Source organism: Anas platyrhynchos, chromosome 7 (assembly GCF_047663525.1).
Source record: "Anas platyrhynchos isolate ZD024472 breed Pekin duck chromosome 7, IASCAAS_PekinDuck_T2T, whole genome shotgun sequence".
Classification (NCBI taxonomy): Eukaryota; Metazoa; Chordata; class Aves; order Anseriformes; family Anatidae; genus Anas; species Anas platyrhynchos.
Genome location: NC_092593.1, coordinates 22,389,871 through 22,417,620, shown reverse-complemented (window position 1 = coordinate 22,417,620; position 27,750 = coordinate 22,389,871). Strand labels below are relative to the sequence as shown.

Sequence of the window (27,750 nt, the reverse complement as noted above, 5' to 3'; positions counted from 1 at the left end):
CTGCAACTATCTCAATGGGAAGATTTTGATTTCTCTTCTCCAAGTGTTCCTGATAATTTAAAAATATCTGCCATGATTAATTTAATTGACTTCCTGGTTATTTCAAAAGTAATTGTATGAGCAGCACGCCTCTTGATATATTACATCCTTTCCAAGTTAAGAAATGCAGTATTCTTCTAAATTCAACATTGAAAATTTAGGCCCACAATCCAGTGTTTTAATAGAACATGCAACTAGTGTCTGTTTCTTTCATGAGAAACTCCTCACTTAACCAAGCAACCCAATTAAACAATTTACCAGTTTACTACTTATTTTTATGTTCTTAATGTAGGGTCTCTATAGTCGTAGAGCTTTTCTCCTCACTTTTATAGTGTTGTTTTTTTTAAACCCTGTGGACACCAAATGCAGCAGGAAGATGTGAACAGCTTGAGAATATATTATTTAGATGGTGATGCACTCTTTTTTTTTTATTACAAGGAGGAAAGAACACTTTTTACTTTTTTTAGCTGACTAAATACTATCATCTGTTGAGAAGTATGGTCAGGTAGAAGAATTTTCTTTGATCTGTATGGTGACATCTTCCTACTTTTTTTTTTTTTTTTGAGTAATTTCCTTGTAAATTTAAACAGATCCGTAGAATGACGTTTTCATGTATTTGTGTATCCACACAGCCCATGTTCCATTGCTGACTTAGGTGCACAGATAAGGATTTACATAAGACAAAGGCTACAGCACCTCTTCTTTAATTGCCTGGCATTGGTATGGGTTAGCGTAGCAGGTTTTCATTTGACAGGGGCACATTCTCCCGTCACAGCCGGCATCAGGGCTGCATCTGTTGCGGAGGTGCTTTTCTTGTACCAGGGAGCTCACAGATGATCTTTGGAGAGAGAGAGCTGATGGAAGAGCAGGAAACTTTCTCTAACCGCTGTTCTAAAGACTTTTTATGTTTATGTGAAAATGATTTTGATGCTTGACTGCCAACAACGTTTCAAGCCTGTGTATCGTTTGTTTTGCTGTTAAAATCTTTATTGCTAAAACCACTGTTTTCAGTAATTTAGAAGGAAAAAATTAAGATGTGTGTGAGAACAAAGAATCTCAACTTTCTGTCAGTTGAAGAGTTCTTCATAGTCTACAATTTTTCTTATTTTATATTTAGTACAAGAAATGCCTTCTTCCCCTCCCCCATAAAAATCAGTTTATTTTCATTTTGGTAAAGTTTAAATAAAATTCTTATCATGGCTTATTTCTCAGGCATTTATTTAATGTTGCGGAATAGGCATGCAAATACACTGAAAAATTATCCAGGAACTAAGTAACAAAGTGTTAATATTTTTATTCTTTAAATATTTATTGATTTATTTTTTGTGATGCTGTTTATCTGATAATTTAAATCCTAGTTGAATTATGTTGCCAGATTGTCTTCAGAAGGGCATGAAGTCAGCACACATGCTTCAGTAATATCTGGTTGTTTTACCCTTATGTTTCCAGTTGGCAATTTGAAATTATGGCTTCAACTGCACTTTAAATATGTGATAATAGCATGTGTTTCTAATAAGGGCCAGCACCATTTTGTTCAGATAGTGTGAATGGTTGTCACTCATATATGACAAATGCACCTTCATCTGCTTCTTTGATGGCCCCCTAAAAACCATACCCTCAAATCAGGCCGATGAAATTAGCTGCTGTGTAAATTGTGTGTCTGAGTGGTTCATTATCTAATCACCGTCAGAACCACAGTGATAAAGTAGATTGAAACAGGGAAGAGGTCTGCCAGATGATTTCAGGCCTCCTTTTTTTTCTAAACCGCGTTTCCCTTGGAAACACTAAGAGTCGTTCAGAACTTCAGAATTCTTTGTGTAGAACTTCTTTTTTTCTTAATGCATAAAATTGGTCAGCCAGTGAGGGCTGCCAGGATGATTTGTAAGGTTTTCTTTCCACCACTTGTTTAGTCATTACTGTGTGTATTAAAATGTTCCACGATTTTGAACTTGGCTACAATGTTTGCTGCTGATAGATAAGATACAGTTAAATACAGTGGTACCAATTTTCAGGAAAGTGCTCTAATCTGTTCCTATTTAGAAAAAACTCTTAAAGATGGCTTAAGTGCTCTCCTGAAATGGCAAAACACTATGCTTTGCATGCATGTGTATAAATCTTTGGATTTTGGCATTGATACATAAATTAACAAACTACAGCAGTATGATATAAAATATTTTCAATAACAATTGCGTACAGGCAGTAGAACAGACCTGCTGACTTTAATTCTTCATGCTAAATTCTTGTGACTTGTAATAGTCTGTTTTAAAAATCTGTATTCTGTCTTCTTAGCTTAATATGTAACTTAAACTTTCTTTGGTTTAGGAGCATTTGAAGATGATGATATCACTCATGTTGAAGGAAGTGTAGATCCTGTTCGAGACATCGAAATAATACACGAAGAACTTCGACTTAAAGATGAGGAACTGATCATGCAGAGTATAGACAAGCTAGAAAAAGTAGCTGTGAGAGGCGGGGACAAGAAATTGAAACCTGAATATGTAAGTATAAATGTAGATCATTAAGTATTGTCTGCATTGAACTGAAATATTTGCATTGTTGGATTTTGCTCGTGATATCATGCATGCATAATACAAAACATCGCTACTATTTTTGTGTATTTTGAAGTAATTATTCTGAGCTTAAAAAAAAAATAGAATGGATTCTTTGCTGTGCTGAAAGTTTAAGATTTCAATTATAAAGCTAATTGTCATTTTTTAAATTTAACTGTAATTTTCTTGCTGACACAAGTTTATTATATGAGTTGCTAATACTTCATCAAATTTAGATTAGGGGTTTAGTTGTAATTCAAAGTCCAGGAGTGACTTCCAAATTATTCTTGCTGTTAAGTTCCAGTCTAATGTTAATACTGTGTTCCTAGTAACCTCAAAGTGAATATATTTTTCTAGATGCAGTTGCACTTTGTGTCTTTTAGTGCACCCTAAATGAAGGCTGCTAGTTGAAGTTAATTTTTGAATGTGGTTGGGGAAAGCTGTTAAATGAGCTCAAATATCATGGGGTAGCAGTGGTTGTTATTTGTAGATTAGAAATATATAATAGTCAACAACTTCAAAGGATGTTTTTAAAATTATTGTTTTACTGCCACTTGACTTTGAAGTCAGCTATGCTTTGCCAGTAGTCTAGTTATTAATTTTTCTTTATTCCTTTAGTCTTCTAAAGGTATTCCTGGTGGTATGTAAAGCATATTCTCTAATTATTGCAACATCATATCAATATGGAAACAGGCTATTTATGCCTATCAATTATGAAATAAAAAATATTGTTATATCCCATAGCTTTTTATATAGCAAGTAATAGGAAAAATATTGTCACGGCAGTGCTGGTATTTTAATTTATCAGCATTGAAGCACACTAAGTTTTTTTTTTTGGCCATAACTAGTGTTTGGCAGTGAGTAGGATGTGAAATTGAATATCCCTCCATGATGCAGTGTTTAAAAAGCACTTCCTTGGTGACTTCTCTTGGTGAAGAACTAGCCTTTGTCTGGATTTAGAAGTATTTTATTCCTCAGTTAGTCTAAGTGAGACTTATTTTGATGATTGGAAGGCTTTCACGTCAGGCAAGAGAGAATCAGTTGTCCACCAGAAACCCCCCGATCCTTCTCTGCAGAGCTAGCGTCTAGCAGATCAGTTCCCAGCCTGTATGAGTGCATGTGGTTGTTCTTCGCTTAGGTGTGGGACCCTGTACTTGCCTTTGAGTTTCAAGAGATTCCCTTCTGCCCATCTTCACAGCCTGTTGAGATCTTTCTGAATGGCAGTACAGCACTCTGGGGTATCAGGCACTCCTCCCACTTTTGTATCATCAGCAAATCAGATTATTCTACAACCAAGGGAGACAGTAAATTAAAAACAAACCTAGAAATGCAATCTAAATCAATTAGAACTTTAAAATCTCCATTATTAATTGGTCTCTTCTCAGCTTCAGTTTCTCATCCTTTTCTTTGCCTCTTCCTTCAATCTCCTAACCAGTACTTAATCTGTAGTTCAGCTGTCAAATGGATTTTGTCATCTTGTGTTTGTAATTTATGCTTCCTGTTATTCCTTGGGGGATTTTAGCCTTTCTTTATGAAGTCACACACAGAAAACACAAGGTTTTGAAGTTGCATTGCTCTGCCAGTTCTAACCTCGGTAACAGCTGTTACACTCGGCCAGTTTCAGCTGAGTTTGTCAACAATAGAGGTTTCAAAGGTATTAAATTCTTTTGTTTCATGGAAATGGGTGGCTTAACAGAAGGGAAAGGCACAAATAAATGCTTCCATGGAGACAAAGGCTCCAAGTAGGAACTCTGCTCTCTGCAGTCACCAGAGAATATGCCTAGGGAAGTGTAGGGCATCAGGTCCTGCTAATCTTGGACCTTCATGCTTGTCTTCCTTTGTGACTTGTATGTGTGAATTGTAAGGTGGGCAGTAGAACTTAGTGAAATGGACTTCTTTATGGTAAAGGTCTGTCAGAAGTCTGCCTAGTTACTTTTCACGGTAAATTAATCCTCAGGCCTGGTGCCTGCCAATAGCCTCATGTAGTTGTAAAATCATAACAGCAGTTGTGAGTTTTCCATCCACTGTATGGGTTTGCTTAGATGTTGAGTCATTGGGTAGTGAGCTGCTCCTCTGTAACCTTTTTTGTCTTTTCCTTTAACATTTTATGTCGCAGTGAAGGCCTGTGGTTGCATATGTATGATATACTAGAGAATTAGCTGTGCAGTTAATCACTTAGACACATGGTAAGAGAAACCATAAAGAATTGGGGGGGGGGGAGGGAAGACAAACAGTTAAGGATTGCACCGCCATGCAATCTCAGAATTGGAACAGGCTGCCAGAGGAGTTGTGGAGTCCCCATCCACAGACATATTTAAGAGATGTGGATGTTGTGGTTAGGGATGTGATTTAGCGATGGGACTTGGCAGGTGAGGCTGATGGTTGGTCTTGATGTTCTTGATGGTTCTCTGTCAACCTGGATGATTTGCTGTTGAGAGTGTATTTTGGGCTTCCTCTTTCCAGGGCAGAAAAGTAATTGAGACAGAAGTATAAACTGTTAAGGATATATTTTTTTAAACAGGTTATCTTCATAAATTGGGAGGGAATGGAAAACTACTCAGGGTTTGCCTTTTCTTGCATTATTTGCCAGTGTAATGTTAGACATAGCTAATATTCTGCTCTTCCTGTAACAGAGGTGCTCAACAAACAGTACTTGTCTGTCTTCTGAGTGTTCACAGTCATTTTCCCTTTCAAGAAAACTGGGAGATTAAAAGGGGAAAAACTTTTTTAAGCACAGTGTTAAAATTTCAGTCTCTTTCGTAGTTTCCTTTTCTCATCCTTTATGGAGGAATTTAAGGTAAAGACACTTTAGAATTTCTTAAGCGTTTTAACTGGTTGAGAGTTGTGAAAGTTCTAGTGTTCATTCAAATAAATACTGAAAGCTTTCTTACCAATATCACTTTCAGACCTTTTACTTGCTTTCTTTCCCCTGCTGAACAAAAACATCTAGCACTTGAATTGCATTTTTCATTTCTTTCCACTTTTTTGAGAGCACTTTGAAATCTATTGAGGAAAAACTATATAAGATTAGGGAAAGAAGAAGGTGAGGAAAGAAAAGAAATAGTATTGATCTTAGTTGAGCGTGTTTTTCCTTTGGTTGTTTGCTGAATATAACAATAAGCTTAATATGAAAGCTAAGAAAAAGTTACTGATTTCAGAGGGACTATAATCTCTGTGTGACCTGTGTAAACTTATTGTTGGCATCAATGGGGATTTCACTTTGAGCTTCCTGGAACCTAATTGAAAGTGGAAGTCATTCTTTTTATTTCATAAATATGAATTGTCTGCTTTAGAGGAGAGGATTCTCTTCTTTATCAGTAAGCCTCCACAACTGTAACTTGATAGTCTGAAATCTCCAAAAGGCGTAGAGGGGAAAAAAAAAATCGTCAATCTGTATCAGCCAGCAATTCTTGAATCTGAGATTTTTATTCGATTGTCTGTCTTCACACCTGTGCTCTAACTTGTTAATTATCATTTTTTCTTCGTGTAAGCCCACATTGCATACAGTTGGTAAGTTCACCTTTGTGCAGTGACCTGGCTTTGCAGTTGAATATAGTGTTAACTGTTCGTGCTGTCTCTCACAGAATTGATTTCTCAATCCCCTGTCAGCAGAAATAAAATAGCCAACTGCTGTTAAGGAGCCATCAATGAAATCATTTTCAAGTTCTACTTAAAAATCAATGACACGATATGGTCCAAGATCAGCAACATGCACTGTTGACATAGACACGGAATAGCTTCCTTCACATTCATTTTTGTGTTTTGCAAGTGTTCTTCTCACAGGTTTCTTAGAACTGATTGTCTGCTTTTCACTAAGGGTACTATTCTTTCAGACTCAGTACACCTTCGTATGTTATTTTGACTATAACCTTCTAAATGAGATATTATAGAACAGAAATATCCCCAATATCAGCATGTACTAAAATGGTATGAGAATCACTTCAGAAATTAGAGTAATTTTGATTTTATATTTTAAATCTGCTTGGTGCTGGTATCTGCAGAGACATGAGAAAGAAGTTGAGTTAAACTTCTTTATTATTAGCTTATTCATCTGTAATTTTGGGTAGCAGGAGATTTCAAAGTAAAATTCAAGTACGTAAATTTATAGATCTTGTTTTAAATATATATATATGTACGTGTGTATATATATATATTTGATTTATGGGATTTTCAGTCCTGGAAGCGGAGGTCTTCAAGTTAATACAATATAATACAGTTAAGTGAACATTATTACAGGATTCTCTTCCATTACCCTTCCCGCGTGATTCAATTCTAGTCCTTAGAGATTGACCCCCTGCAATTGATAGCTATTCATTCAATCCTTTGTTAGTGCTCCAAATCTTGAATTCCAGTACAGAATAATTTTTAGTGGTAATGGTATTGCGATTTATATATCTGACCACAAGAATATTATTTATAGTAGAGTTCATACAGATTGTTGACTTCGGTGATATGAAGACAAAATCTTTAGGTCAGGATCAATGTCTGCAGTATTTGAGCTTCCAATTTTCAGCTGAAAGGCAGCTTTTACAATAGGTCAGTATCAACGTCCACTGCATTTGAACTTCCAGTTTCCAGTTCAAAGGATGCTTTTGTAAGTTCTGTAAGACATCTAAATTCCGTTGTCAAAGTCTGTCAACTCAAAAATAAGGTTAGCTTTTGAAATTAAACACTTTTTAAGAGCAAAAGTGCGATTATGAAAAGAATTCAAGATGCCTTTTAATGTCATTGTATTATAACCATCTAGTGCAGAGGAAACAAATCAAGCTTTGCTTTGTTATTGCAGTGGATGATAAATTAGTAATTGATACAATGACCAAAACCCCAGAACATAAACACCTGTCATTAGATATCTTGCGTCTATGTAATCTATGGTTCTTCCTTCCTCCTCCCTTCCATTTAATGTATTGGTCCTGTCCTGATAATACAGTAACTGTTCGAAAGTCATTTCTCTTCATTTAAAATTACCAGTACTGTTTAGGAAATGACTCACAAACGGCAGAGAGGTGGTAGACTCTGTTGCTTGTCATTACCACTATGCTAGATGAGAACAGGGTGAAAATCTTTCCTTCCCGCGATATTCTGATGAATGGGATTGCGCTGAGCAAAATTCACTGACCTTGTACCGCATGCACTCGCCAGAGTTCTCACGGATGAATGAACTCTTATTTCATCTAACTGATGATGTCAGTTGGGAATTTTCACCTTTCTTTCGTTCCAAGTTGAAGATAAATACAGTAGTGAATTGTATTTTTTTTTTTTTGTCAGTTGCTTTCATCTGCTTTTGTGAGGAAAGTTTGAGAGGTCAGTTTGTTCCACTGGAGATGGAAGGAAAGGAAGAGTGTACATGTAGGTTATTGACACACTTTTTGCCAATGGCTGTTAACAATTAGTAACTTAAATGTTAAATCATAGGGAATCAAGAAAATATTTGTATTCTTAATGCACGTAATTATGCCTAAAATCTTCAGTGGACCATTTGCTGTGCTTAATGTGGTATTTAAAGGAAATTAAAGTTCATTCTGAAGAACATTGTGAATATAACAGGAAAATATTCATGGCAGATGTTTGTGAATTAATTGGTAGTAAAGCCTGAGGTGGAAGTACATAATGTATAAATTCACGTTTGGATTTCTTTTGGTATTATCAGTAGACAAAGAGAAGTCAATGCTTAAATACTTTCTATCAAGGCTGATCCTTCCCTGCATAGATCTGAATAGTGGTTTAAAATAATGTCTCTATGGGACTGTCTAGATCAAGCCACAGTTGTAACTTGTAAATAGACAATACGTATCACCAAAACAACTTCACATGTGAATGGTTGTATTCTGAAAAAGGCATCTTTTTCGGTTGGATTAATTCACTTTTAGAACAAATACGTTTGCACATGGATTTCTTTGGAAATAAGTGTGTGCAATAAGAAAAGTTCAGTGGATGTATGGAGAAGATATGTCATTTTTCAGTGCAATTTCCCTGTTCCAAATTCCTGAGTTGTTAGAATTAATCACTTGCACATAGACTGACTACTCTATTTGTATGCTTTTGTCTTTGAGAATCTACAAATGATTTTTTTTTTTTTAAATGTATATTCCTTAAAACCTGCAAGGCAGACTAACACAGGGGAGAAATTGGAGTTTATTAACACGAGTTACGTTGCCTGGAATGGTTTTAGAATATTTTGGTGAAAGTACTTGCAGTGGTTCATAAACATTATTGGCATCTAGCTCTGAGTAAACCTTATATCATGTAGAGCTTGTACTGGCTCTGTTAGTATTGAATAGAAGAAGGATAATACACTTGTCCTAAATCCATTACTTCTCCCATTGTATTTTTATTAAAGTCAGTGAGCAAGAGAATTGTAAGAGATTAGACATTGTTTTGTACCACGGAGGAGCTCATTCTCACTCCAGTTGATGCAGTACCTGACTTGTTCTCCTTCTTGCACCCAGCTGCTACAGCTTGTTTAATCACTTAATGTATTTGAAAAACATGATCTAACCTTTTTTTTTTAAACTGCAAAATTTGTCTATTTTTTTTTAAATACTGCTTTTTTAAATATTGCTTTCACTGTAAATTCTTTATCATTTCAGTCCTGCTCTTCTAAATCAACAAAAAACCCTCTCAGAAGAGTACAGAGATGAGTCTATGCTAGCTAGAACTGAAAAAGATTTTCCCAGGAAAGCTATGGACAGGGCTGTGATCACAATACATTTCCTTGTGTTAACAAGGAAACTGTTATGGGTGTGATAAATTGCTCCTGGAGCTGCACACTTTAACTGGCTGGAAGTACTCTTTACCTCAAATAGAGCAGTTTGTACCTGTGTCTAAATAAAAACCATAGCCATTCTGAAAGCCAAATAGAATACTAATGATCTGTTCTGATCCCCTGCATATCTCAGTTTAATTCTCACAATTGTGTTTAAACTTTTTTTTTTTTTTTTTTGGGGGGGGGGGGCAATAACCTTTATTTAAATATTTTCTAGGTAGAGATAAATTATTATAACTTGAATAAGCTGTGCCAGTTATTATTTAACTTTACTGTTTAGAAATAAAAAAACACCATGTTTTTAGTTTGTATTTGCCAAGCTTCAACTTTTAGCCATGCGTTTTTTGCATGCTAGTGTGAAAAGCCCTGACTTTTTGGTGAGATGCAAGCATGTGAAATCTTCATATCTAAGTATTTTTTTAATGCCTTTTATCATTTTTCTCCCATCTTTTGATATTTCATCAGATAAGTGTGGAAGTATTCACCTTTGACATTAGTATTTATGTACTCGAAGACTGCATTAGTCCTTTTAGTTACAGTACAGTAACTAAAGCCTAATCTTGTGAAGTTCAAGTCTTGGTCAGTCTTGCAAGGGGCATGTCCTCTACCTGGTAAATACTTTGTCCTCCCTTTCACATTTCCCCACCCGGTATCCATATGAGCTTGAATTTATTCTAATGATACACGTTGTTTACTTTCGCTAAATCTATCTGACAGTTCTGGTCACTACATGTGCGATTCATGTTTTTAGTCATTTATTCTTGTAATCTGTATCATTAAAATGGTCTTTTTCATTTTTTTTTTTTACGATGTTGATGAAAGTTAAGTAGCAATATGCAAATAATTTATTTGGAGCACCACCCACTGAATTTTCTACCTACATTTACACTCAAGACCTACTGGTTAGGTAGTGTTGATTCCATTTAGTGTATGCAGTATTTGTTTTTTAATTAAAATACTTTTATGTGACTTAGCCAAATTCCTTAGGGAAGTCTGAATATTATTAATTTTACACTATTACTACTGGCATGCTATGCTGTTGACTCCTGTATGAAATGAGGGGCGCTAACTAAGAGATACGGGTAACATTTTAGGTAGGCTTTCTTTTTTTTCAGAGGAGCGCAACAGTGAAGTTGATGGAATTTGGCCAATTTCACTTCATTTGCCATGTTGCTACTTTGGTATAGCAATGTCTAAATTGAAATATTTTAATTAAACATCTGCTTTTGAAGAGTGTTCATAGGTAGTTGGTCAGTTATTATAGCTTGGAAGTACAGAGGCAAACAAATAAGGTGCTATGAAGCACCTTGTTTCCTAGAAATCTCTTGTCTGGGGGAAGGAAAGAGCCCTATATTCACAGTTAGTCTCCGTAGTAGCAGAGACTTTTGCACTGCCTGCAAAATCACAGAGTTCACTTGCACTTTGAAGTGTGAAGTGATAATCCTCACAACTGCTTACTTCTTTATTAAATTTGCGGAAGTTAATTACATGCCCTGCTAATTTCCAACAAAACCCTCTCAATTCTCTGATGCCAAGTAGGCAAGTGAGTTTTCCAAGCTTCAGTTTAGTCCCTCACGCTGTAAGAAGAATTTGGCATTGGCACACATTATTACTATCATCCATCCAGAGAGTTTATTAATATATGCACATTTATCTACACAGTAGTGTCTCATGAGCATATCTTGATAAATCTGCTAAATGCAATTTAAATGTATTTCTTCATGGTATTTTATACTGTTGGGATTTACTGTTAAGGTCCTGTTTAACATTTCTGGGTTGACTACTTGCCTTCATTTGAAAAGGAGAGCAGGTCCTAAATTAAAATCTCCATACTGCATATAGCTAAATATACCAACCATTCACATGTTCTAAATATACTGCCATACTGCCACAGTCAGAAATGATCTAATGTTTAAAACAGTGGTATTTGATATTCATAATGTTTGCTGTACTTCACGTGCTTTGACGATCATAACTAAATCAGATTTTGGAGGCTTTTTGGGTGGTGTTTTTAAATGATGCTTGGTATAATGTTGCTATTTGAAAAACAGAACCAGAGTCCCCCTCTCATCAGAGAAGGAGAAGGGCATCGTTCTGCTGCTGACAGATTGGCCTTGCAGCACACAACTGGGGAGGCCAGGCCTAATGAAACAAAGTGGATCATTGCTCTGTGTTCTGTTATTGAGCATCCCTGGGTTAACTAGAGTAATGACTAAATGTGTTTAAATGACTGCTACAATGAGAGTGAAGATAAAAAAAAAAAAAAAAAAAAGGTCAGTTCATATTCTTTTGCCAGGCCTAAACAGAAACAAGTAATAAAAGTAAAAACAGTGCTTAATAAAAGACACCCTGAAAACGTGCTTTTTGTGTGTTTATTTAGTTTTGGGGTGGCCGAGAGAAGGAGAAATACCTGGGAAAACTTGCCTTTCTTCTTATTGTTATTAGCAGTTGACAGATCTGTCATTAAAGGGTCATATTAAATCTCAAGTGAAGGCGACACCACCACTGGTGCAGGGGAATCCGAGTTCATCTGTTACACGTGTCATTTGAGTTGTGGGCTCCTTCCCTTAAATTCTGCTTGGTGTGGCTGTCCCAGTATTCTGTCAGAGAAAATTTGCCTCTGAATAATCGTTTCCACTTTTTTTCCTGTGTGTCTTCCTGTCTTACCAGCTTTGAACATAGATGTTATGTTTGCTAATAAGTTTGTCCTTTTTTTCAAGAAAGCTTTCCAATACTTCGCCACTTTCTGTGTAAAACTGACGCAAGCTTGCATGCATACAGCTGTCAGTTCTGCGCAGCAGGTTGGGTTGAGCAGCCTTCCCTGCAGAAGTTACCCATGCAATTATTCCTCTGGAACAACAGCTGTGAACTGCGTAAAGTTGGGTACCTAAAACTGAACTCTGAAAAATTAGGTCTCTTTCAAAATTGGCTTAGACATGTAGCTAGAAGTAGCCAGCTGAATGGGGAAGTGACTCTCTGATTCACATCTCTGTGCTTAGATATGCTTTAGAAAGAGCAAACGTTGTTTGTTGTATTGATCCTTGAAATTTTTGGAGGTTCCATGTTATGTAGCTATCCTTACAGCGTGATTGGAAAAAAAACAACCATGAACTTATTGTAGCTTAAGCCTAAAAATTGGCTTTGACAACTCTTGCTATAGTGTTTTCTTCTGTAATTTTTTTATTGACTCTAATTTATATGCAATAATGAATTGCTGTTGGAGGGGAATTGTAATGCTGAAAGCCACGTGGTAGGTGCCTATAGAATTATTTAAAAACCTGAAATATAAGGTAGTCAGAATTCCTTCACTGCTAGACAGGAATTCGAGACTGCGTTGATTTTTTTTTTTTTTGTCGATCTATTTAAATGAAAGCTTAAGATAAAGATCTTAAATGAAAGGCACCTATTGCCAGAACTGCTTCCCTTGCCTCGTTTGTAGCGATTAATTAAAAAATAAAAAGCAGATAGGGTTAAAGATAAGATGGCACCGTGGTTTTCTTTATGTGTAATCTTGTTGCATGTCTCTACATAAGCTGTTCTGGCCACTCATCACAGTAACCAGCTGGGCCATTTCACCTGCTGGAGCCATTAAAGAGGACTCTCTCCCCCTAGATTAATCCCCTCCGACATTAGTTTTTTGCTCTGACAACTGGAGCAGGCATTCAGAATTTGCAGGTGGCCAGTGTGACGCACATAATTGCCTACAATTTTAGGCAATGAATAAAAATGGTCTACATTACTTGTCAAAGGTTGTATATGCAGTGCCAAGTGAGATCTATGGGAAGCCTTTTAGGGTTTAAAGAACAGTTAATAGCAAAGCTGCACAGTGCTTTTTTAATCATAATGCATTTGTAATATAGCACTTTGATCTTCTCCTTGTAGGAAATGGTGTTATATTAGCCACTTTTAAACATTTATGAGTGAAATTCACTTATAGGAGAGTAAAAGTGATTATTCTTCGTCAGAACATGTTAGATTTCATTAAAAGTTTTAGCTTGCCCCTTCCTTGTTAAAATCTGTGGGGAGTCATGTTCCTGGAGGGTTTCAAATCAGGATCTGAAGATTTTGAAGAGCTTTGTCTTTGTTTTTCGCTGCAGCAACTGCTTGACTAGGAAAGACTGTAGTAAATACTGATGTTATTTGTGGTTGTTTATAGTGTGCTTCAGCCGCATAGCATTAAGTGTAAAAAAATTTTGTGCGTGCAACGGTTTCGGGAACGTTTCTTTGTATTTCAAATACCTTAATTCTCCGTTGTGTCAATTATAACCCCCAAAAATGCATTATTTAAAGCATGATCATAAATTATCTACCAGAAAAAATCGACTCTGAAATGTACTACTCCTAGAAGAGGCAAGTTTGACCTTTCAGACCCAAGAGCCTTTTATTAACACCTGCCTGTAAGGAGAGCCATGCCACACGCAGCTTTCAGATTCAGCACCACAAAACTGATGAGGAAAGGCTTGAAGGGTTCAGTTTGTGTCACTTGCTGTTTGCCGTTTCCATTTCACAGATGATTAATCTTTCTGTGAAGAAAGGCCAGAGAAACAAAGCACATTGGGCTCTTCCTGCAGTTACTCCTTCTGAATGCACACTAGCTTGCTAACTAAAAGGCCTTTAGATTTCCTGCAGAGAGAGATGTTCTGAAAGTGAATGCAGCTGGTTGGAGGTCACCAGTGCAAGGCTCTTGCCATTGTGTAATGGAGGCTTTGGCAGGTTTCATTTTGGGGGGGAGGGAGAAGGTGTTGGCAAAAAATTAATGCGGAATAAAAAGGGCTCTGGCCATTTGAATTAATTTCTTGAAGGGTGGATCATCAATAATAGACTCAATTTCTTTTGCTAACAATCGAAAAAAAATATATTCGCGGTGTTTTTTCCCCACCCATTCCCTTCTCTTAATGGCATGTTTATATTGTACGTGGTCTCTCCCGCTGGATGCTGAAATGTCGCGTCTTACTGAGTTTGAAAAGCAATCTAAAATGTACCGATTTTTACATATGTTTTATGAGCTCTTCTAATTTTCATGATGGCAAGAGATGATACTTGGATAATATGTATTTAACTTTCTGATTATGTGATTTGTATTTCCGCAGTAATTGCTATTTCTCTTTAGTGACTCAAAGCAGGAATTTTTATTTTTCTGGGGTAGTAAAAATTGTTCTTAAAAGATGCCATCTAATTTTTAATTCGTTTGTACATTTTGAATTTTAATGTATACACGCCGTGTTTATGGAAGAGAATTGTCTGATATCCAGCTGAGTTTTTGACTTTGTTTTTTCTTGATCTCGCATAGGACGTAATGTGCAAAATCAAAACCTGGGTAATAGATGAAAAGAAAGCTGTCCGCTTCTATCATGATTGGAATGACAAAGAGGTAGGCTATAAGTATTATCCCATGAATTGACTTCTAATTTTGCTACCTGTTACTGTCTTCTCTTTTAAAAGTTTTTTTAAAGAATTCGTATTCAGAGTGTACTGAATGTTAAATTTATCAGACAGTGCTGTGTTTGTCAGTGTGATCTACATACTGAACTTTAATTCTGCTGCCTTCTCAGAAATGCCATAAGGAAAATAGTCCTAAAATTAAGTTGGTATAACTTGTTATTAAAATTCTCTTCCTGTATTTTGACTTCTAGATTGATGTTTTGAACAAGCATTTGTTTTTCACTTCAAAACCAATGATCTACTTGGTTAACCTCTCTGAAAAAGACTACATAAGAAAGAAAAACAAATGGTGAGTGTGTTCAGCTCAAATATCTAGATTTATTTCTATGTCACATTTTTTTCAATGGCAAATAATTCCTTGCTCATTAAGATCAAAGTAAGTTAATTAAAATAGGAATAAAAACTAACATTGCACTTCGTTTTGCCTGTTATGCTCCCACTGATATGCTGCTGAGTACAATGCATATGGCGAAACCCTGAATGAAAGTGTAGAATAGAAAACAATATATTTCCTTCCCTATATTTTTATGTGAATCCACTAACTCTGAAGAAACAGCTTTGATTTAGAACTAAAGATTTAAATGAACACACACTTTTATCTTGTTGTATAATGCTGATCATCTGAACATCTTTTTCATTCCAAGGGAATGAATTGAATGCCAGAGGAGTAAAGCTATGTGAGTTGCACAGAAGGCTTTCAAACTGTGGCAAAATTGCGCATTTTAACAGTACACTTCTGTTGGCAGTTGGGTTCCTTGTTTCCTTGCTACTGCTTGCACTTTGCTTACAGTTTATAGGCCTGCCTTGATGGTCTTGAATGCCACAAACAGTGCAGGTTTTGTTCACGTATTCCTGACATCAATATTATGACTTAAGTACATGATGGTTATGAAATCAATCTATCAGACATTCAATGAACTGGTTGAAGATTCAGTCCTAGCATGGTAGACATATGGTGGGAATCTGCTGTTGAGAAGTACAGCATTTAGCATGTCAGAGGAAGCTCTAGATGGGATAAATATTTGGTTTGTGGAGGAGGGAAGAGATTAAATAGTATATTATGAAGAAAAATCAATAGCAGTATATTTAAAAAAAAAAAACACAACAACCTTTTTATATTTTTTTAGTATTCACATCTTTAAACACTTCACTTGTGAGATACTTTGAAGATATATAAACGCATGTTTGTGAACAGATATATGCATGTAACTCATCCAAACAAATCAAAAGTATCCAAAGCGGAATATCTGAATTCTCCTAAAGTACACCCTCTGTTTCTCCCTGTACTTCATTAAGTACTTAGATGCACATGGTTTCAATTTTCCATTAAAAATTCTCATTTCCATATGATATCAAAGAGTGAGAAGGCTTTAAACTGAAAAATAAACATTCATAGACTGGAAGCCAAAACAATAATTAATGTCAGATGGTTAACTCCAATAAATCATTAGAATAAATTCTGTGAAATTACTGCAACTAAAACTGTCCTTTTGATACTCCAAGAAATTTTGTGTTAGTATTAAAGAACAAAATTTAATCTATTAAATAGGAACCGATGTCAGCCCCAAAACACAGAGTTTGGATTGAACTTGGTAAACGATGTAATAATCTTAAGTTTTTCATGTTTGGCCAAATTTTATAGTTGTTAATTTAATTTATTCATTCTTTAAATGTTTTAGACGTAGGAATGTTTGAACTTTAAAAGTGGTTATATCCAGGAAAGTCTTTAAAATCTGGGTAGTAGCACTTGCTCTGTTAGGTGATTTTTTTCAAGTACAAACATTGAGCTATCCTAAGGTTTGCTATAACAGTACGGATGTGGAAGTTTATGTGAAAATGGATGCATCGGTTTCCCTGTCCAAAAAAGGATCCTCACACCTGTATTTGGATGATTACAGGTAGAGCTCACTGGCTCTAATTGTACAGTAAATACTGTTTCCCAGACCCTAATGGTAGACAGACTACTTAGGAGACGCCAGTCTGTGATTTAGCTGTCGCCAGTCACCCCATGTTTTTTGTGAGACTGGTTGTGATGATGACATAGTTAAACCCAATTGAAAGCAAATCTTTGTATAAATTACAATTTTTAATTCGTAAAAAAAAATAAAAAAAAATCAGATGTTTGAATTGAGAAGTCATATAATGAAATGGTTTAACTGTTTCTATTACAATTAATGATTTAGTTTAAAAAAAGTATATCCAGATCTCATGGATGTTAGTGTAATTGTAGCTGAAAGATCAAAGCCTGGGTAGCTGAGTGATGTTCCAGAAGAGAATTTACCACATAGCCATTTTCAGTACAGTTTCTGCCTCCTGCTGTTCCTATTTTCCCTCAAGCTAGCCATTGACTACCCCCTGTGCATCCCTGCTCGTAAAAAATGATTGAGGAAGTATTTGTCATGTATTTATGAGTGGGAAACATTGTGTGATAGGGAAAGGCATCTACTAGAACCAGAAAGATTGCCATTTTCCTTCATTCAGCCACTCTGCTACAGCTTTAAATCCTCTGTTTATGCAACATAGCTTTCATATTTAAGAGCAGAATAAATTTTTTCTATGAAGGATGCTAACGGTAGGCTTTGCCATTTGTATGGTGCAAGCAGATGTAAATGATTAGAATTTATTTTGCTGTTAGATGCCACTTAATTTGTGATTTTTGTTACTATTTTGAGGGGCAGAGGTACACATTTGAAATGTAAGCCACATTTAGACTAGTCGTTCAACTTGAAAAAGTTTATTCCTGAGCCTAATTCATAATATTACTGTAACAAAAGTAAGGTTAATGCAGGAAATGCTCAGCAGTAAAAAATGTTTTCATAAAACTTCTACAACTATAGAACTATTTAAAACAGCAAAGAAGAGGAGAGGTGTTTTGATTGTGGGTATGAGAGGAAAACTAAAACTTTCTTTGTTTTACTGGGTCACTCTTTCAGAATTAACGAACATTTTAACTGTTAGCTAAAACACACATTTAAGTGCTAACATGTTATTTTTCAATCCTAGAAAAGAAGAAAACACAGTGAAAGATAGGACTATTGTGTGTCTGAGTAGGTGTGTTGACCTTTTGAAAGATGTAAAAACTGGAATGGCTCCAAGCAGCTACTTGCTGGTTTTAACAATGTTGAATTAGTCATTCAGTTGATTTATGATTAAGACCTAGCCCCTGAAGAGAAGCTGACATGGCAGCTGTGTTAGTTGCACTTGTGTTATGATCAGATGACAGTAATCATGATGTTGTATAGAGGAATCCACTGAAACTGTTCCTACTACGTATTGCCGTGCTCTAAGTGAATCCCTTAATCCCTTCTTTTAATAATTCCTAATGATTTTTATGTAGTTATACTACCACCTTAACACAATAAGCATGTATTTGAGCTTCATCATGATAGTATTCTAAATGAGTTTATTCTTTTTCAATTAAAACTGCTTTCTGAGTTACAAGATGTAATGTAAATCCATGCCATAAGACTTGTCAGCCCTTCACCTAATTAAAGGTTTATGTTTAGGTCTTGCTAAAGAGGATGCTTTTAGCAGATCATAATAAGAAATTGAATTATGAAATATGCTGAGCTAATTAATCAGTGGATGTAGTGGACTGTACTTAACATACTGTATGTTGCAGCAGTTGGGAACGATTCTTTGCAGTGGGCACCAGAAACATTATGTGTCAGGCTAATCTTTTGACTCAGCTCTTCAGGTCTAAACAATTGATTTTTATTTATTTTTTTCTTCAGTCTTTGCATAGAATGCAACTTAAAGAACTGACTATGATGTTAAAGATTTTCTAACATGAAGCATGAAATTAGGAATATGTACAGTGTCATAATTAAGTTGTTTGAGACTTGATACAGATCTTTATATATAGTTTTCTAAAACAATTCAGACTTCTTGAGTATCCAAATTTATGTTAACATTACTATCAAGGGTTCTTTCTCAGAATGTTAGGGTAGACATCTTGTTAATGAACAAGTTGGGTTGTGATGGGATAGGGTAACTCTTCACATATCTTATTCCTATGTGTTTAAAGAAGGTGTGTTGGTTGTAATGAATAACCCTCTTCCTGTTAATTTTTATAGCGTTTGTTATGTTCTTAAGCTAGAAGAGCCACAATTAGGTGAGATGAAAGGTCTATATTTTCTGGTATCATGTTTCTGACAGGCCACTAGCAGATGTCCTGGGAAGAGTATAGGTACAGGTTAAGCAAATAGAGTATATGTGCCCAGCTTCTTGCAATCTGTTAGTGTAGAACTGACTAAACAAGATGTGATATACTTAAGGTTAATAATTTTTGACTGATTTTTATTCTATAAATTTAGCCGTTGACCTTTTCAACCTAAGTATACTCTTGGCATCCCAATATCCTGGATCAAGGACTTCCACAGTTTAACTATGTGCTATATGGAGAAGTACTTCCTTATGCTTGTTTTGGGTCTGACACATCATAATTTCATTTGATGCTCCTCAGATCTTGTAGTATGTGAGTGAATAATTCTTTTTCATTCATCTTTTCCATATTGCTTCAGATGTTCCAGATATAACCAAAAAAAAAAAAAATCCATGAAGAAAAAAATGTCAAGGGTAAAATACAAGAAAGACCCAATGGAGTTGTGCATGAATTTATCTGCTTTGTTCAATCTTTCACTTTTAGACTAGTTAGGAAAGAGTTAGCACCTGGTGGTGACTGGAGACTTGATGTTTTTGTTCTTGTTTCTGTGGGTACATGTCCACTGGTAGACTAGATCTGATAGTTGTGTGTTCTCCATCTTAGCAAAACAGTGAGGTAACTTTGTGTGCTCTTAGAGTGCAGAGGACTCAGTGCAAGAGGACTGACAGGAAAAAAAATTATATCCAGAAGGTTTTCATGTCTTCAGCACACCTGTTAAAAACAAGAAAAGAAAACTCGGGAAAAAAAAACCCTCAGCGTGAAAAATACGCTTCAGCTCCATAACTTCCCCATCCACCCTTAAACAATGTCTGCTTTCAGAGAAGTCCTGAATATATTTTCTCTGTATAGATTCTTCTTGGATTTATTAGCAGTGAATATTTGATATCCATGTTTTGTTTTTTTTTCTTAAAAAAAAAAAGTTCCATAGCATTTCATGTACGTTTCAGTTTGAAATCTTCCAAAAGACATTTAAAACAAGCAAATATTAATGAAAATGGTAACATTAGTGCGACATATCATGAAGCAAAACATTTTAATGAGTAGTATTAATGATATGTGTATTTAAGAATCCTTCTCCTAATAAATAGATTTACAGGAAATACGGACAAAGAACAGCTGTGGGCCAGCTCCACCTCCTTTACAACTGAAAGTATGGTGACTAAATAAAAATATGAAACATCTCAATGTTAGTTCCACAAAACAATCTCTTTTCCCTGTCTTTGTTTCAGCCTTTTCCAAAAGCTGTCTGAAATACATGAACTTGACAGATTTTGCTTTAAAAAATAATAATAATTAGTATCTGATATCTAAAAGTAGTTCCTCGCCTGAAAGGAGGGATCCTGTAGGTAGTGAATGTTAGCAGTGAAGAGAAAAACAGTAGTAGATCATTTTGACATGGGGCATACAGTCTTAAACCAGCTACAGCCTTTAGAACAAACAGTTATTCACAAATACCAGCATATTGGTCATGTAACAGGGTACCTGACGCAGTGCAGAATGCTGTTGTCACTAACTTCAGCTTCTGAATTACGTTTATTTTCTGATTGTTGTGTATATTTAAATATACTGTAGGTCGCATAGTCATGGACGTTTAGGCAGATAAATCATATTTTTACTGTTTCAAGAACGTAGAATTCTTTAAATTTCAGTTACAAATCGTATTGAGAAGCTTCTATGATACAGTTGATTTAAGGTTCTCTTCTATGCTGATGGATCTGGGAAATTTTAATTTTTCTTAATATGTAGCACTTGTCCCTGCCTTACAACTGAAATGTTTTTTTTTAAAGTAATGAGTGGATAATTATCTGTGCATAAACGGCATTCGGCATACGCGTTTTACAGTCAGATATTCAGAGTTAACAAGATGAGAATTTAGGTCTCCTCTTGTACCTGTGCTGCCTGTGAGACAGAAGACCTTACATCACAGTTTTGTTTTAACCAGAGGCTTGCATATGTTTTCCATAGAGCACTTGCATACATTAACAGGGGATGGTGCATGCTGTTTGCTTAATAAACAGCTATTCTTTATTATGTCTCATACAAATTAATTAATGAATACAAATTAATTTCTCACCCATCAACCTAATTGCAATCTCTTTTCTTTCTGGCATCTTTGCCTGATGTTCCCAGTTGGCTTCTTGTCACCATCTTACCAATTCCAGTGACTTTTCATTCAGTTGTTCTGTCTGTCCCGTTTATTTTTGCTCCAACCTTTTCCTAGCTGAAGTATCCTCCTTGGATCTTTGCCAGATTCTCTCCCTTTTCTTTGGTTTCATCCCATTCTTGCTGGCTTAGTTCCAGTCCAGTCCTTCAGACTGAATTTCTTTCACCAGGCATCCCGCTTTACTTTGCCTCTCCCTCCGCCCATTTGAATGTGAATGCATTTTGTTTGGGTAGCAGCAGGAACTGGAGACCTGTCTCTAAGCATAGGGAAGATGGGTTCCCTGCTCTCAGCTCCAGTGGGTAACCTCACTTCAAACCTCAAAACAAGCCAAAAAAGACCACAAACAAGCCAAAAATAATTCTAGCTTCAATCATGTTATGGGTGCTGTGGGGCATATAAAGAGGTTAAACCGTTGAGACTGCTCAGTGTTAAATTTGAGGCGATTTTCTCTTGAGGACATGAGTTGGTGTTCTGTTGTTTGGTTTTCTTTTTCTGATAGATTATGAAGTTACTAAATCTGGATGGATTTTCACAGAAGTGCAGTGGTTCATCTCTGATACCAAATTTTCTGTGTGCCACATGTAAAGTTTTGGCTCCTAAGCAAAGCTTTTCAAAGAAGAAAAAAAAGTCATCTGGGATGTTTTAAACATGGACAACGCTGCACAGTGAAGCTGCTTTCAAAGCTTTCAGCCCACTTAATTACAACATGGCAGTTAGAAGTGGCTAAACCACTGATTGTGAAGTCAGGAAATAAGGCCTCTGTAATTCACCTAGGACGTCTTGAGTCTTGAAACTGGTAAAATGGGTGGTGGTAGCAGGGAGCCTCCTGGTTCTTGGCAAGGCCTGTCCCAGGTAGATGAAGGTAGCCTTAAGCTATTCTACGACTCACCAAATACTGCAGACAGGAGAGAGCAGGGTGACCGCTGTAGGGAAGCACTGTTGGTGCAGTGTTGCAAAGGGTGCAGATGTCAGCCCTGCGTACCGCAGCTCGAAACACCGGCTCAGCACTCCCAGGCCTCAATGCGTTAGCTCCTAGAGAGTCTCTTGTATGTCCCAAGACCATCCATGTGCTTCAAGCTGACTGTGCTATCAGAGTACCACAGAAGAGCCATGACTTAATACCTCATATCAGTAATGCTGTGCTGAGTGAAAGCATCTCTAACTTCTCTGCAACTTCATCGCTCTGTGCATGAGCTCCGTCTTACCCAGCCACACGTTATCCCAAGCCCTTTTCTGAAGAACTCAGATTTGCTTCCCATCTTCTGTTCCTTTTCTTGTTCTCTCTCCAGATAATCTTGTTGGGGTTTGTTGGACTTTTTTTGGCTGTCATCACTAAGCGCTTCAAACACAGCTCTGTGGCTGCAGAGTAATGTTGAACAACCGCAGCTCTTAAGTTCAGATGCTCCACCAGTTTTATAGTTGACTCTTGTAATCTTAGGATTTGCTACCTGATAATGTAATAATTTTGAGTCTACTTTGGCAATTCTGAGAATCAAGCAACTTGTGCAGTAATTAGTTTAAACACTTGTGTTTTCATAGGCAGAATCTAAAGCAGTAGTTGCTAGCTTTGCTGATAAAGTTGCACAAAACAGTGAGGAGTAAGAAGGGGGCATCTCTATTTGCATACCCTGTCCAAGCATTTGAGAAACTTCACATTTTCACAATCTTCAAACTGGAAATTTTCAATAACTATTTTTGTCACCATTTATAAACACATGCTACTTAGGATATATAGTACTAAGGGAGAGAATAATCTAGCATTGGGTGTCAAATCAGTTAATTACTCAACTTTGTTTCATTCAGTAAGCAGTGAAGAGAGGGACTTCCACAGAAAATGGTACGTGGTGACATAGTCAAAGGCAATGACAAACTTTGTTGCAAAGTCATTGCAGAATGACATGAAACGGACTCTGGCTGTATCATGAGGTACAGCATCCTTTTCAAATTTCAATCTGTTTAAAACTGTGAAGAATGCTCAAACAGCTCAGAAACAAATGTGAGACGCATAGATATGTCTGAGCATCGATTTTTGTTACTGCATAGTATAGTTGGAGAAAGTAAAGACTGATAAATGACTATTCCTGTTCCTCATTCTTCCCATTTTTTTGTGTAAAAGGCTTTAATTTTCTGCAGTTTGCATTCCAACACGTGGTAATTTTGTGCTTTATGCCTTAGTCTTCTTTGCTATTTCCCTAAAAGCTTCTTTGCTGGTGACATAGAAAAATGTTTTTTGTTTTTTCTTTTTTTTTTTTTTTGGGGGGGGGGGGGGGGGGAGGTGTGGAGGAATGCTCTCTATTTTAAAATCAAGTTACCTAATTTGGACTCGATGATCTTGAGGTCTCTTCCAACCTAGAAATTCTGTAATAAAAAATCAATATTGTCTAGTAATCGTTTTTTTTTTTTTTTCCTTGAATAATGTCAGTCATCTCCTGAATGACATCTGCAGAGGTGTCGTGCATTCTGTCAGTCCTCTTTGTCAAAGGCTTTCCAAATGTGCCTGGAGGGATTTAAGCGTAGCCTGTGTGTAGCTGTGGTCCTTCACTGAACACTGGTATCACGGGTGTGATTGGCTAAACAGCATGCTGCTCCCATGCCTAAACGAGGATTTCTAGCTTGTGAATAGATTCTTTTTTAGAACGTTTCTGTCTTAAATGCATTTGCTGAATGTCATTGCAGTTTAGTGCATAGCTTTTGACAAGGTACAGTCAAGCAGCCCCATATTACTTTTACTGTCAGCTAAATGAGTTTGGGTATTTTCAGTAGCTTGATACCTTTTCATAGGCTCTCTGCTGAAATTTTTAGCTTCAGAGATTTCTCATCTTGCGTTTTACTGGCTTATGATCTTAGATTCAGACTAGCTTCTATTTAGGGGTGTAGGCACCTTTCTATCATAGCGCTCACACGCAGATAAATCAACTGACTCAAACACTGAAACAGATGAAGTAAAAGACAAAAAGAAAAAACAAAAACCTTTTCCTCACTTGTCTTTGTTACAAGAAGGATAAACAGGGAAGGGAAGACAACTTAAGAAATCAGCCTTTATTCTGAGGACCAGATTCTGGAATTTACAGTATGTTCCAGTTGAGATTTACTTGCTCTGAGCATCATCAACACAACCCCATCAGCAGATCCGTGGGGATTTTGGAACAGGGTATGGTTCTAACCACCATATCAGTGCTGTCCTCTGTCTACAGGATGGTAAATAGTTTTAGTGAATACACTCTTACTCATTTTGGAGTAAAACAGTTTGACTGTGCGCGTAAGACGGTAGATGTTTGTGTCAAAATTCCTTTCATGTTTCAAAATTGTGATAAAGACATTGCTAATGAAGAAGTTTCCTTGCTCATTTGTGGCTTGCGCATTATAAGCACAGCCACCTTTATTGCAGTGATTTTTGTGTGCATGAAATAATGTCAATGAGACAGAGAAGGGAGTAAGGTAAAATAGTCTTCTCAGTTGTATTTCCCAGGGATAAAGGTTATTCACTTATTGCAAATGAGAGTCAAAACGTACGTGGAGAAGAGCTCTTCTGCATTGTTCTGTTTACTGTTGACTAGTAGAAATGTATTCCCTTTTGTGACATAAGTTAAAAAGGTCTGGTTACACTTGTGTCATTACTGTGTAAGCGCAGTATGCTAACATACTGTAGCTGAATCAAGTTATCTGTTCTGCATTTTTGAACCTCAGGAGAGTTTTGACATGGAAAGAGCAGTAGGGGCTGATCTACAAATGCCATGGTTTGGCTTATGAGCTAGAAGGTTAGCTTGAATTTGTCTCATTAATGAGCAGGTCTCATGCTAGAAAATAGGATTTTTTGTTCTTTTAAGTAAAGGGTGTTTTGCCTTTTTTTTTTTTCTTTGCAAATCATCTAGTAGGGTTGTTCAAGATCACATTTAATAGAACATTATTATTATGTTTGATAAGAATTGTGTATTCTTAAGTTATTGTATGTGAAGTTATTAGTTTATTATTATAACGTATAGAGCCATGTGCTTTTCTGAATGAATGAGCATTGTTAGCCAGACAACATAGGAACAGAAGTTGCATGTACTCCATAAAGCAAACAAGTTGCTCTTTCAAATCAAGGAAAAAATAGATGCTTTGGGTATATGTGCCCTGCTTTTAATAACATCTGTTGGGTCATGATTATTATCACTATATCTGATGTAACGTTTAAAACCCACGAGCATACGTTTATTTTTGTGTGGGTCCTATTGAGAAGGCGGAGAGAAAGGCCTTTGAATGACTGTAGAGAGGTGAGCAGCTGTGTTCTCATCCCTGTTCTATGCTGGACAAGGGAAGAAAGTATTTGCTTTCCACGTGTTAGGATCTGATACCTCCTGAAATTTTCTTTTGTGATTGGTCTGTGGCATTCCCATTCTCTGGGAGAATGGTTGATGGAATATTGCAGCTTTCTACAAATAAGTGAATGTTAAACATCAGTCAATGAAAAATAATTTATTACAAATAGAAAAATGTCTGAAAGGAAATTCTTTGATACAGTTGGAAATAAAAGCTGCTTTGGTTTGGCATGCATTTTTCAAGTTTATTTTTGTGCTGAAGTAAACTATTTGTTTTACAGTTGACAGATGTTTTTTCATTGACAATTATGTTTGAAAATATGATGCTTTAAAAATTATTAAAAGCTTTTTATTTTGTGGTTATAGCTCAATTTTATGTATTAAGTATATGGATTTATGTTTTCTTTTAATTGCTCCTTTTTCCCAAGTACGGTTACTTACCTTCTAAAGTTTTGGCAGAGGATTTTGTTTTCACAATTTCCTATAATGATTCACAGTTTCCTATAACGATTAATAATAATGACTGATGTTCACACATTGATAGTCACTGGTTTTATGTATACTTGTTTTAAAACCAAGAATAGGTGCTTCTTCATGTTCAAATTGGAGAGAAAGGTTTATAGGTTATATCATTTTAATGGGAGACCTATCCCATTCGATACCTTATTTCATAGTATATTTCCTTTGATAGTTTATTTACCCTTTGTTACCACTACTTGACCTTAATTATTGTTAATTTAATAAGAAATTACAGTAAGATAAAGTTTGGGATTTACTGTGTTCCAGCAATAATTACTAAAATCTGAAGAGATATTTAGAAGATAAATAGGTGAAAGAGTAGACGCACATGCTGGTTTTGTACTTCATTGGGTTGAACAGTGAGAATGGATTCATCAGGTCAATTTGATAAAGTTTCACTTTGGTTTTCATGTACTGGCACAGTGTTACAATTCTAAAGTTAAAATAATTTTAAGTCCAAACAAATGGCTTTTATTAAAATAAATAATCTTAACACTTAATACATTGAAAACCTACAAAATCTTGTGGATCTAAAACATGTGATGGTTCTTCCAGCTTGTTTTATTTCAGAGGCTCGTTAAATCCATACCTGTTTTTATTTAATAAAGTCTTGATGTCTCAGGATACTCAGATTAATGAAGTGTGTGTGCATATGCACGCGTGTTCAGTTTCCTATAGGATTTTTTAAATTATTATTATTTAAAAATAACTTTATGGAGGGTAAATGTTTGTCTTTGGCTCCCTCTATCTGCCTGTCTCTATTTGTCTTTGTGAATTAATGATTTTTCATAACTTGCATCCATCAAATAGATTGGAGTCAGCTGACGAATGTCTACAAGTATTCCATGTAGGTGTTCTGTAAGAAAATAACTAAAAATGTTGTCAAAGAGACATGGAGGACTAGTAACAAATTCAGTTATACAAGCTCAAAAAAGTGGCTGATGTCTTTATGCCTAGATTATATTTCTAAAATATTTTTGCATTCTAGTCAAGGTCTAATTTCTGCATTAGGTTTTCAATAAAGATATTGTTATATGCTCAAGGTATATTAAACAGAAGCATTTTAGTTGCCTGTCTTGCAGCAGCGTGTGTTTGTGTGATAGCCTTTTGTTTTTGATTTCTGGTTATGTCAGTGCCCTATTGACATAAAAGGTAACTAGATTGTTCTATTAGTGATTTCTGACACAGAAATGATTTGGTGTGCTAACGCTATTTCTGACAGAAGATATAAAGTTTTGACAAACATGCATGGCACAGCAAGTGTCCAATTCTAAAGAGCAAAATAAATGCAAACCACCATTATGGGGAACACAAACAGCCTGAAAGCAAGTTATCAGTAAGCAAATAATTGTTGAACTGTTATGAATGGAATAGGATGTTGAAATAGGGCATGATTGGCTGATGTTACATATGTCCTTGATTACCTTCCTTGTGCTTTTATCCTAATAAGTGACATTCTTTGTATTCCCTTGGATGGCTAGACAGTCTGACACTGAAGAAGAATAAATATTGCATGTGGTACACATTAAGCTGTCATCTAGGACAGCATTTATAAAAAGTAACTAGAAAAATTCATAAGAAATTCTGCAGTGCTACAGTTTCCTGGCTCCAGTCATAATTGTCAAAGTTCTTGACACATTCAGGTCTTCTGAAATGATTTGGGTTTACAGTTACTTGGTGTATGAATAATTATTAAGGATTCATTTTCTGTGATGATGCAGACTGTTAATGTTAGTTCTCCAAATGTTGCATTTTCACTAAAGGCCATGTAGTTTAAAAAAAAAAAAAAAAGGCACAAGTGTGGT

The 27,750-nt window shown here is 36.0% G+C and overlaps 1 protein-coding gene across 3 annotated transcripts in view; it reads left to right on the top strand.

Moving 5' to 3' along the window:
- OLA1 (Obg like ATPase 1) overlaps positions 1-27,750 on the top strand; it is a 109,171-nt gene that overhangs the window by 54,428 nt on the left and 26,993 nt on the right. For all 3 annotated transcript variants that reach the window (XM_027461345.3, XM_027461344.3, XM_072040966.1), the window contains 3 exons: positions 2,362-2,537; positions 14,645-14,725; positions 14,988-15,085. In XM_027461345.3, the coding sequence (XP_027317146.1) occupies positions 2,362-2,537; positions 14,645-14,725; positions 14,988-15,085 (355 nt within the window). The remainder of the gene's footprint in view (positions 1-2,361; positions 2,538-14,644; positions 14,726-14,987; positions 15,086-27,750) is intronic.